Genomic DNA, 12,013 nt, shown 5'->3' with positions numbered 1-12,013 from the left:
TTTTGCACTCTAAACTATGAGCTTCGTTACACTTTGCACCCCCAACATCAAGTTTTCTGTTACATTGGATGGAAAAATATGGTATTATGTGAAAAGCCCTAATTGCCCCTATTACCAATCTCTTAAAATCAAAGAAGAAATTACACTTTATCACCCTAAACTATACTCTTAATTACACTTTGCACCCTAAACTTTGAATTTTCATCCAAGTTAATAGCAAACTTAATGTTGTGGTGCAAAGTGTAACGAGGATTACAGTTTATGGTGCAAAACATGCATTCGAAAAGTTTAGGGTGATCAATTGTAATTTTCCTAAGATTATAATTAAGCTTTTTATGTAAGAGAATAATTAGTTTTTTTGATTAATTTATCTTAGTTTTAGATCTAGACAAAAATTATATTTCTCTAGTTTTCTCTATAATTCCAGGGTTGATTCTTCATTCTAATGCAATTCTTATTTAGTACTCAATTATTTGATCTTAATTTCCATCATTTTTTCTCCCAAAAAAAAAAAATATTCCATCATATGGTATCAGAGCACAAATCTAGTCCTCTTTTTCCATACTGATTTGATCATTTGAGCCCCAGGTGTCCTTGTGTTTCTTTTTTCTTTTCTTTTTTTCTCTCTCCATTCAAGATCCTAGAAATCATATCTAGGTTCCTTGTGCCAATCAAAGCCGTGTTGTGTTGTTGTTGCTGCAAACTATCACATATTGATCACTTGTGCTGCTACTACCATTTGCAATATTTTGAAGATTGTGAAGCTTATAATGGCCCAAATAGGAGACAAATGAGGGGTGGAATAAGGGGGAAATCAAATGGATGTTGGGGAAGAAGTTGAAACCAACCCTCCAATGGGGAGGAATGGTGGATGAAATCAAAATATAGAGAAAGAATATGAAATTGCTAGATTAAGGAGACAAATTGTGCCACTTACGAAAGTTTTGCAACATATGCAACCTCCTCATGAGGCTACTAATGAGTCTGATGACTCTCATTCTCATTTTGAGAACCCTTTTGGAGTTCCTCCAAGGGGTAGGCCTTATGTGGACAGAAATGAGCCAAGACTTTACTATAACTTCAAGGTTAAAATTCCAGAGTTTCAAAGGAGTCCTAAACCGGAAGACTTAGTTGATTGGCTTAACACTGTTGAAAGGGTGTTTCATTATTATGAAGTTATGGATGAGTATATGGAAGCGCCATTTCACCAACTTATAGTAAGGGTATATTTGAATGAAAGTGAAGGAAAAATGGTTGCAAGGTACTTGAGTGGATTGAAGACATCCATCCAAGATGTCCTTAGCCTACAATCAATGTGGAACGTGTCGAAAGCCTACAACTAGGTTTTATTGGTGGAGAAACAACAAACTAAGCTTGCTTTAAGGTCTAGAAAATGGGGTTCCAATTCTGGTTATGAGATTTCTAACCAATATAAGGTTGGGAATTTGACTACAAATGAGAGAGGAGAAACTTCTAGGGTTAGGCAACAAGCAACATAACCTAAAGCTGCTATTATAGTCCCCAAAACAGTCCCAAACAACCATTGTTAGTAGGGGTAGACAACAATAAGTGGATACTTTCAAATGTTTCAGGTTTGGAGAACTATGGTATCGATCTTCGAATTGTGGAAAGAAAACTCTTATGTTATAGGGGTTAAAAGAGCTTGAATATGAAGATGGAAAACTCATTCTTTATCAAACTTCAAATGAGGAGATTGGTAAGAAGAGGGTTTGAACTTGTGATAAGGAAGACTTTTTTTGCTCCTAAACTCAATTCTGAAGAAGACTGGCTAAAAACCAATATTTTTTATACAATTTACAGCATTGAAAGAAGATTTTGTAATTTGATCATTAATGGTGGAAGTTGTGAAAATGTCATCTCTCAAGAGGTGGTTAATAAGTTGAAGCTTACCACTCAAGATCATCCACAACCCTACAAACTTTATGGGTTCAAGAAGGGTAGTGAGGTGAAAGTAACGAAGTGTTGCTTAGTGCCATTTTCTATACAAAAGAAATATTTTTATGAAGTTTGGTGTGACGGAGTACCAATGGATGCGTGCCATATCCTTCTTGGAAAACCTCGGCAAAAAGATCGTCAAATGATGCATGGTGGGAAGAAAAAGAACACATCATGCAAACTTCCAATGTGACTATTTTATTTTTCAAAGAAGTCTACAAGCTTTATAATGTACCCGTTTCTATTGCTTCCAACAAGGTTGCTAAATTTCTTACTCATTTTTAGCGAACTCTATGGCATAAGACAGGGACTGAATTCTCTAACTAAGTCTTGTGAATCTCTTGAGATGCTTGATTGGTAAAAATCATTGGAATTGGGAAAGTGTCATTACCTTGGCCAAATTTGCTTACAACTCTTCTCTTAATTAAACTACTAAAACATTTCCCTTTGAAGTTGTGTATAGGAAGAAAAAACCTTAGTGTCTTAGATTTGGCACCATTGCCACTTTCTAAGGAGAATGCAAGAACAGCAGAAATGATAGAGTTTATGCAATCTATCCATGCTCAAGTCAAGGAGAGAATTGAACGTTCAAATACAAACTACATGGGTGCTACAAATATTCATCGAAAAATACTAACTTTCAAGGAAGGTGAACTCATGTGGGTGATTTTGACTACGGAAAGGTGTCCTCATGGCTCCTATTCCAAGTTGTGGGCAAGGAAAGTGAGTCCATGCAAAGTGCTGATTAAAATCAATGACAACGCCTACACAATCCGACTACCCATCATCTAAATATTTCTAATGCCTTCAATGTGAAGCATTTGAAGCCTTATTTTCTAGCTAAAACTTGAGGGATGATGCAGCCACCATCAACCCTTAGAATAGCCAACAAACACCCCCCCCTTAAGCCAAAACAGCCAACCACCCTTTTTGACCTGCCAGGGCAACTAACCAACCACTTATTTTGACTTCTCAAATCTGCCATGTGTTCTCTTTAATTTCAGCTTTGACTTATATTATTGACCGTCATCTAGTTGTAACTATTATCTGGTTTATTTCCTAGTAGTTAAAGATTATAAATAAGCCTATTGTGTAAGAGAATAATCAGTTTTATTTTAATGAATTTATCTTAGTTTCATATCTTGACAGAGACTTTGTTTCTTCAGCTTTCTCTATAATTCTAGTTTTGATTCTTCATCCTAATGCAATTCTATTTCAATTCTCAATTATTTGATTTCGATTCCCATCATAATGCAATTGTGGGGGGGAAAAAAGAGAGAGTTGTTGAACCTAAAATTGTTGGGCTGCCTGATTCTTTCAAATTAATCTAATAATTTTGTCTGTATTCTACTTCAGTTTATTCAATCCAGTTTCTTAAATGTGTAACCTCGAACCACAAAAACAAGTAACAGCTATCAGTCATCTTTGTTACTTTTGACTTCTATGAAAAAATAAACACCTTAAACCACAATCTTGCCAAGTGGCAAACAGGTAAATTTGAGAATTTGATAAAGGAGGGTTTGAATTACTCGGCATTTGGTAGAGATTACATTTAATAGTATTTGTATGTACATGAAAGCCAAATTAAAAAAAAAAAACAAAAACAAAAACAAAAACAAAACAAACAAAAACAAAAACAAAAACAAAAACAAAAACAAAACAAAACAAAACAAGCAAACAAACAGGGTGCAGGATGTTTTGGGTAACCAAATTCAGGTATCGCCCACTGATTTATGCATTCTGCCTGGGAATGAATAGATAGTTAATGGAGAGAATGAAAGAGGCCATAAAACCATTGTCGTTACATATTTAGCCATAAAACCAATCCATAGTCTAACTCATTAAATTCCAGACAGAGTCTAATCTAATCCGTAAAAAACCTTTACCCAATAATGTCGGCAACTATGGCATCTGACAAGCAGAGGAAAATGTAATGAAATACAAAAGACAATAATAATCAACCACAATAGCTTGCTGGGCAAGGCAAGAAAATAAAAATCAGTCCATTGGCTGATCAACCTCAGCATAAGCAGTTTCAAGGTGGGCTTGCTCTGCTTCCTGCACCTCCTTCTCAGTCTTCCTCCCCTTTTTGCACTTGTAGTACACACTCATGAAGGTTCCCACAGCTCCATACTTCTTTCTGGCTTGCTCATAGAGCTCAGCATCAAACATCCTCCAGAAGTTTTTCTCACTCAATTCAGATACTGCATACTGTGGCTGGAATCCATTATTTTCAATCAACCAGTTCTCCAGTTTACGGACTGCCTCAGCGCCATCAAAAGCCTCACCCCTCAAGATAGGGCCAGGTGCATAGTAGATCCCAATATCAGAGTACATCTGAGCATATTGTGTATCTCCCTGCCTGCGTTGTAGCTCAAACCCAGGTTCAGGATAAATCTGAGGTTTGACAGGTAGCTTGTATATTCTGTGGGGGCAGATCCAGATGGGGTATACCTGAAGAATTAACAAACAATGAAAGAGCAAACTAAACAAAATGAAATATGAGATAAATAGAAAGTCATTACATGCATCAACCCCACAATATCTACTTGGTAATATGAGGACACAAAGAAATAGAGTCATTACATGTATCAACCTCACAACTTTTTGATAGGTATTGTATCAAGCACACAACTATCCTTGAATCACTGACAATGGTTCCTAGCTTAAATCTAAACTTCAAAGCCCATTGCTCAAGGGGGTCCTGCACTAGTTCTCAAGACGGGGATTACAGATCTCAGTGCAAGGAGGTTATATATATATATATATATATAAAATCACCATTGTAATTTATCTATCAAAGCACATTTTTCTGCACCCCATTTTCACTAACTATGCATATTACTTTTGGAACATAAAACACAACCTTACAAGACATTACCGTCGAATTTTGATCTGAAGTTTACATATTTAAAGGTTTCTACCAAGACACTCGACATACAACGGAAGTGTCAGAAAGCAATAGCCTGGTTTGTCAGGTTAAGGCAATCTACCATAGAAGTCTACATAATATCCTATCAGTAATAGGACAATAGAAAAGATAACCATGTCATCTTATGGATAATATAACTATCTTCTCCCCCCCCCCCCCCACCTCAATCCCTTCTTTTCTTAACCTCAAAATGCTAAAATCTATGTTGACATTAATGCAAATACACACCAACATATAATTGGCCACAAATTAATTATAACAAAAAATGTTGGAGAAAACAAAAGAAGGTAAAGTGGGTAAAAAAAAGTACCTCCATCTCTCGGTGGAGCCATTCTAAAGCATCCCCAACCTTGTAAGCTGGAACAAGCATGTCCTGAATTACATGATTCTCATGATAGTAGTTCCTGATCGCTTCACCTTGGGTAGCTTTGAGCAAAGCAACTTTAGGTGGCATCAACCAGCCAAGGAGAAACCTAAACCAAAATTGATCTCCAAATGGAAGGATAAGCTTTCCCTCCCAGTACAGACACCTAGTGTGCCTATGATAATACTCCCTGGTTGGTATATACTCAACAAACTTCCCTCTCTTCAGTGCTGTCTGTGCATACTGGTAGAACCACGGTTTGAACCACCACCCAATATTGTTGATTACATTTCCCTTCTTCTTGGCCTCTTCTTTTGAGGCATACTTACCTGTCATGCATACAGCTTCAGTTGGATTGTAAAGCATGGTTTCAACAAAATCTGGAACCTTCTCAGGATTATCCTGGTCTCCATCTCTAGGAGCAAAAGAATCAATATATGCCTGTGCAACTTCCTTTAGATTACCCACTACAGGTTGGTATGTCAGCTTCATGTATTCCTTAATATGTATAAGCTTGATCTCAGCAGAAACAAGAAGCCCCAGTGTTCCTTGAGACCATGGAATAGCATAGAAAAGATCGGAGTACTCATTGTCCCTGGTAGCTCTAACAACACGGCCATCAGCTAGAACAATCTCATAGGCCACAACAGTATCAGAGAACAGACCATAGATATGAGAGCTCCCTTCGATCCCATAGCCATTGATGAGGCCACCAACAGTAAGGTCATCAAGTTCAGCAACCACTGCAAGGGAAAGATTCATTGGGACTGTGACCCTGGTGATCTGCCCCATGTTGACTAGGGGCTCAACTTTAGCAATCATTCTCTCTTTGTCAATTTCAAGGATATTCCGAAATGCAGATAAATCGACCTCAAAATGTCTAGCTCGCTTATAGTCAACATTGCGCATCCCAACAGCAATCCAGGGTTTACGTGCTGTGCAGACAAGACCATCCTTCTTTGGGTTCCTCTGCTTAAGTCGTTTTACAACTTTCTCGACATTTTCATCATGCTCTTTTTGACGCTGCTTGAAGGACTTCATCTCAGATCTAACATCCCCAAGATATGTGAGGAAGTAAAGTGTGAAGGAGATTGGGAGGACAACGAAAATAACAACAATCCATCGGAAATGAACAAAATAGTCCACCCACACCTTCTTCCTTTTTGGGCGTAGGGGAACATCAAGATCCGACATTTTGGGGAGTTTTTCTGTATTAGACATGACAAAAGGAAATAATAAATAAATAACGTTATATAAAACCATACAATTAATTCCATATTTATGCACTTAACACACAAAAATTAGCTCTCAGGTATGTATTAATAAGCAAGAAATATCTTGATATGTATGAAATTATGGACCTTTTTGCTCTAAAGAATAGGGCGACTTACATGCATCAGTTACATGTTAACAAAATCATTTCTTAAGAAAATCAATCTATCTAAAGGAGTTTAAGATGCATTAAGCCAGCAATGCCAACTGTCCCAGTTGCTTTTATACACGTTCTACTAGGAAAATAAACAATATATTGAGTAAAACAAACAATAGAGAAAATTAATAAAACTAAATATGTAAAGATTACTTTTCACCAAAACAGTACAACAGAAGATATTAAGGTATCATATATGCTAAAGGCTTCCCTTTAATTTCAAAATGAAGACAAACTTTTGTTCAATAGTGCATTGTATCATTTAGTAGGGGAAAAAGAATATGGCCCAAAAATGTCAAGAAAAAATATACACAACAAATATCCTGAGACAAGATGGTTTGCAGTGCAAAAAATAAAAACTAATACATGACATGACACGACATACATACATACACAAAAAAATAATTGAGAATTGACAAGCAGCCAAAATAGACTTAGTATGCATTTCGATAGAAATTATTCTCCCTGTGTCTGCGTTTTTTTTTGTTTTACCAACACCTCTTGCACTGTTCATGGGACATAAACAGCACATTAAGACAAATGTCCAGTGTTTGGGGGGTGAACAGTAACCCAAAAATTATTTTTTTATTGTTTTCAGCAATAAGTTTTCAGTTTTCAGCAAAATAAGTAGTATCCAAACACATCCTTAGATTAATAAATACATCTTCTAGTCAAGTCAGAATCAACAACTTTAATGACAAGTGAACATGAAAACCAAAGTGCCCCATGTATTAGTTAACCCGTGATCATGCCACAATAGAATGAATATGTTAACCCGTTTGACTTTTGTTTATTGGGGATTTCTAGGAACGCGTTCGTTAACTCCAAAAAGACCTAGTGCACACAGTAGTTATAGCAGCGACAAGAAGAAAAGGAAGAAGAACAATTGTGGTATGCCCATTAGATCTAGTCAATATGAGAATAGGTACACATGTGATGTGATGTGGGCATTAGGTTTGGTAAAATACGTATATCCATGCAAATTCCAATGTTTTTCAGAGAATAAAGAAACAATTCACGTTACAATGTTATGCTTATTCAATAAAGCATAACATTCCAAAACACACACAAAAATAAGACGAAGATCTGAGTAAGCATCCAAATCAATATTTGGTATACAGTAGAGAGCAAACAAAGAAATGTTACTACTTGTCTCAGAGATGACCCAAAGAAATGTGAGTAATCAATCATATAGAATTAAAATTCAGAGATCTACTGCCACTGCCACCAGAGAAATGAAAACAACTAAAACACAATAGATTTTAGTTTAAGCAAAACGAGTCCATACAGCTGATTATCAAAACATCTCTGTTATTTATAACAAAATAAATAAATTGCTAATTAACAAAACAAAGGAACAGAAACGAAATTTGGGTCCAAGATCTACTACTACACCAAAAAATTCCGAGAAAATGCAGTAATTATTTTTTTTTTTTAAATGGAAGTTTGTGAGTAACTAACTAACTAGTTGCCTTTACTTTAACATTACATTACGCCAGTATGTATTTCAGAAACCAAACACAAAATCTCAAAGAGAAACACAATGTTTAGTGGATGAACAGCACTATTACCCACAAAACAAACAAGAAAGAGTACCTGAACCTGAAGAAGGCAAGCTCAGGAAGTGTGATAAGATTGGAAGAGTAAATGAAGCGACATATATAATATAAACCCAAAGTGAAAAGGGTTAATGGTGTGGCTGTGGCTGTGGGTGCCTAAATATAAATAATAATTATAAAAAATAATTAAAATAAAAAAGCTATAAAAGTAGTGATTCTTTTTTCTTTTTCTTTTTTCTTTTTTTTGATGGGAATAAAAGTAGTGATTCAGTTTCATATATATAAATATAATTTAAAGGAAACATGTTAGACTTTATCTTCCTCCATTCTATTAGGGCGGGTGGGCAATTGAAAAGACCACAATACAAACTGAAATTATCTTTATCTTTATCTTTTTTCATCCCTATAAATGAGGAGACCTTCCGTATTTAGTTGTAGTTTTAGTCATATGATATCATCATTCTATTATTATATATTACATATAGCTCTCTATACCAATTGAATTGAATAGACCATCTATATTTAACACTCATCTATTTTCTTTCTCTTTTACTTATTTTTTAACAATTATATAAGATGATCATCATCTTCATCTTCAATAATTCTTCTTCTTGTTTATAGCTAAATTTTATTTAAGCGTGTGTTTGGCTCCAACTTAAAAAGTCAGCTTATTTTACTATTTAATTTTTTTTTCTACTATGCATAGATTCTACTGTACTTTTTTATTATTCATGAATCTCACTGTAACTTTTGCCTTTATTTATAGTATTTTTATCAAAAAAATTTCAATTTTAATAAATTAAACAGATCTCAGATCCTAAATATGTGTATAAATAAAGTTATTTAAAAGTAATATGAATATATAAATACATGGGGAAGGGGAATGAGGAAATCAAGAATAATAACCCTTGAATAAAGTAACAGTAGTAGTAGAAGTACACATAATAAAAGACAAAGAAGATGAAGAAATCGAAGAGGGATCAAATCAAATATGATTATATTATATTATACTACAATTTAATAAAAAGTACAACACACACTATAACTCCTCGCGTCTCTCACTGCTTCCACTATTCTTAAAAACGTTACGTGACAGCCACTTTTACTCTTTATTCTTTCTTTCTTTATTTTAGTTGCTAAAAACTGCGATGCTTTTTTTTTTCTTTTTTAATTAGATTTCTTTTTCTTTTCTTTTTTTTTTATTACGGAAACGTGGTAGTGAAAGTTTCGTCTCAAAGAAGAAAAGGTGGAATGGCGGGGTCCCTTTTAGGATAGAAAATAGGGGGGGGGGGGGGGGGGGGGGGAGCTAACGAGGATTTAGGAAAAAGTTTATTAAAAAAAAAGTTAATGGGGGACAGAGTAGATGACATGACACCAAAACGCATATATTTTTTTTTAACATATACATAAAGATCAAATCATTATTAAAAAAATTAAAAAAAAAAAAAAAAAAAAAAAAGAGAAGATAAAGTGGTAGCATAGGCATAAGCATAGTTTTGGTGAAGAAAAAAAAAAATAGAAGTCCTTCCGGTTTTTGAATAGACAAGATGCAGATTAATAACAAAATATGCAGGAAGAAATTGGTCACTGTTATCTGGGGAATATTAATACAAGTTCTTTTTAAGAAATTAACTCTCAGATATGTATTAATAAGCTACAGCAATTGTTACGTTTATTTGGGGATTACTGTGTGTGCGCACGTGTGTGTGAGTCAAGACTAACAAGCACACAATATTAGGTACAAGAAGAAAAAGATGAAGAACTTTGTGGTATGCCCGTTAGATCTAGTCAATATGAGAATAATTACACAAGTGATGTGATGTGGGCATTAGATCTGGCCAAAATTTGTAATGCTTATCCATGCAAAGCCCAATGGTTATTTTGAGAATATAGATGATGATAGACAAGTAGACAACTCATCACGTTACTTACAATGCTAAATATGCTCATCCAATACAGCATTAAATTCCAAAACACACATACACACAATAGACCAAAGATCTAATAAGCATCTCAAATTAGCTATATATATATATATATATAGTACGCGAGACCTGACCCAAAGAAATTTGACTTTTATCATATCATATAGATCTACTCCCACTACTGCCACCAAAGAAATAAAAACAACTACATTCCAAAAACACACTCATTTCTTTTTATTGCCAAAGTGATTATCAATTACCTACTATTATTTTTAACAAAATAAAATTACCAATTGACAAAACAAGGAACAGAAGTGAAATTTAGATCCAAGATCTACTGCTTTTGGATTCTGAGAAAAATATATAAAAAATAAAAAATGAAAGTCTCTCTAGATCTGTTGGATGTTTAATTAAGAAAAAGCTTAGAAAAGAAAATTGTAAATCTAGCACACAGACATGAAAGGCAGCAAGAGACAGAACACTCAATACCCACAATACTCTTTCAATTTTTTTTTAAATTTTCTCAGAACACATTAGAAAGAAAAACACAAAAAAACAGAGAGAGATAGAGAGAGTACCTGAAGCAAGAGGAAATAGCTGCTCAGGAAGTGTGTAGTAAGGAGTGAGTGAAGCACAGATAGATATAGAGAAGCGAAAAGAGTGTAGTGTTGTGGGCTATAGACAGAGACAGTGATCGCCAATTAAAATACTCTTTATTTATTTATGAGCAGCGAGCGAGTGTAATAATAGCTGTGACTTGTGACAAAGACTTTTTTGTACTTTAATTACTACTATTCGCCCGAGGAGAAATCTTATTTACACGCTACTTATATTGTTATTTTTAATAGCATTAAATATCAAAATGTGACCAATAATAATAGAGTTAAAATTATAGGTATGTTTGGATATAATTTATTATTGCTAAAAATTAATTGTGACTAAAAATATTGTAGTAAAATAATTTTTAAATGTGTAAATAATACTATGGAACTCATTTTTAATATTTTTTAATGTATAAACAGTGCACTATAGTGCATGAACAGTAATAATTGTCTCTTGTATAGTGATTTTACTGTTCATGCATTGAAAAAAAAAGTTCCGAAACGTGAAATAGAAAACATAGCCGCAACTTTCAGTGTTATCCAAATACATACTATATTTTTTTGGGCTTTACAATTATTTTTAGTTATGCACTACAATTAAAAAGTAAAAAAAAAAATTGTATTAAATAGTTAATTATTTTTTTAGAAACATTTTTATGAAAAATTAAAAAAATAATCAAAAATAGTTATTTTTTTTATTTCTTCATAAATTTTTTTTCTATAAATTTTGTTTTAAATAATTTACTATCATAAAAGTTTTTCAAAAATGATTTATTAATGTATTCCTTAAGAATACACGTTAGTAAAACTTTAAAAAGATCTAGTTAATATGTGTCTTTAGAACACACATTAACCGTCTATTTTTAAAAAAATATTGTTAAAACAGTTAATTTTTTTTATAAAAATATTTTAAAAATAGTTCGCTAATATCTGCAATAAAGATTTACATTAGTAAATCCTATGTAAAAAAGGGCAAAGAAGATTGAAGAAATGGAAGACGGATCAACCCAATCAATAGCCAAAAATAAACAATTTACACAGCCAGCCAATCAGATTCGCTGACTCCTCATCCTCACGTTTTCCACTCTCACCACTTACCACTCGCCACTCCTCTTCACTCACCACTCACCATCTGACAACTTTTAAAATACTTGTCATCACCATCACTTGCTCACTAATAACATTATTTTATCAATTATTATTTACAACTTGACCCAATAATAATTGTAAATTTTTTTGTGAAAAG

The 12,013-nt window shown here is 33.8% G+C and overlaps 1 protein-coding gene across 2 annotated transcripts; it reads right to left on the bottom strand.

Annotated features, from left to right (window-relative positions):
- Nucleotides 1-3,722: 3,722 nt before the first annotated feature.
- LOC111994940 (delta(24)-sterol reductase) lies at nucleotides 3,723-10,876 on the bottom strand. Of its 2 annotated transcripts, none has more exons than XM_024026830.2 (3): nucleotides 10,744-10,876; nucleotides 5,199-6,460; nucleotides 3,723-4,410 (listed from the first exon to the last, which is right to left on the bottom strand). In XM_024026830.2, exons 2-3 carry the CDS (start codon nucleotides 6,444-6,446, stop codon nucleotides 3,955-3,957), a joined length of 1,704 nt encoding a protein of 567 aa, XP_023882598.2. In that variant the 5' UTR covers nucleotides 6,447-6,460; nucleotides 10,744-10,876; the 3' UTR covers nucleotides 3,723-3,954. The 2 variants fall into 2 exon arrangements, with proteins under 2 accessions (XP_023882598.2, XP_023882606.2); XM_024026838.2 differs by lacking the exon at nucleotides 10,744-10,876 and adding an exon at nucleotides 8,278-8,391.
- Between the last annotated feature and the right edge of the window lie 1,137 nt (nucleotides 10,877-12,013).

This window comes from Quercus suber, unplaced genomic scaffold (genome assembly GCF_002906115.3).
Source record: "Quercus suber isolate HL8 unplaced genomic scaffold, Cork oak 2.0 scaffold_100, whole genome shotgun sequence".
Lineage (NCBI taxonomy): Eukaryota > Viridiplantae > Streptophyta > Magnoliopsida > Fagales > Fagaceae > Quercus > Quercus suber.
The sequence above is the reverse complement of the archived record's forward strand: the minus strand, read 5'-3'. Positions and strand labels throughout refer to the sequence as shown.

Bases quoted from the DNA above. Each gene is read 5' to 3' on its own strand.
- LOC111994940 (XM_024026830.2), bottom strand. From the start codon at position 6,446: ATGTCGGATCTTGATGTTCCCCTACGCCCAAAAAGGAAGAAGGTGTGG. The intron at 4,411-5,198 runs GTACTTTTTTTT...TTAATTCTTCAG, and splicing joins GGCTCCACCGAGAGATGGAG to GTATACCCCATCTGGATCTG.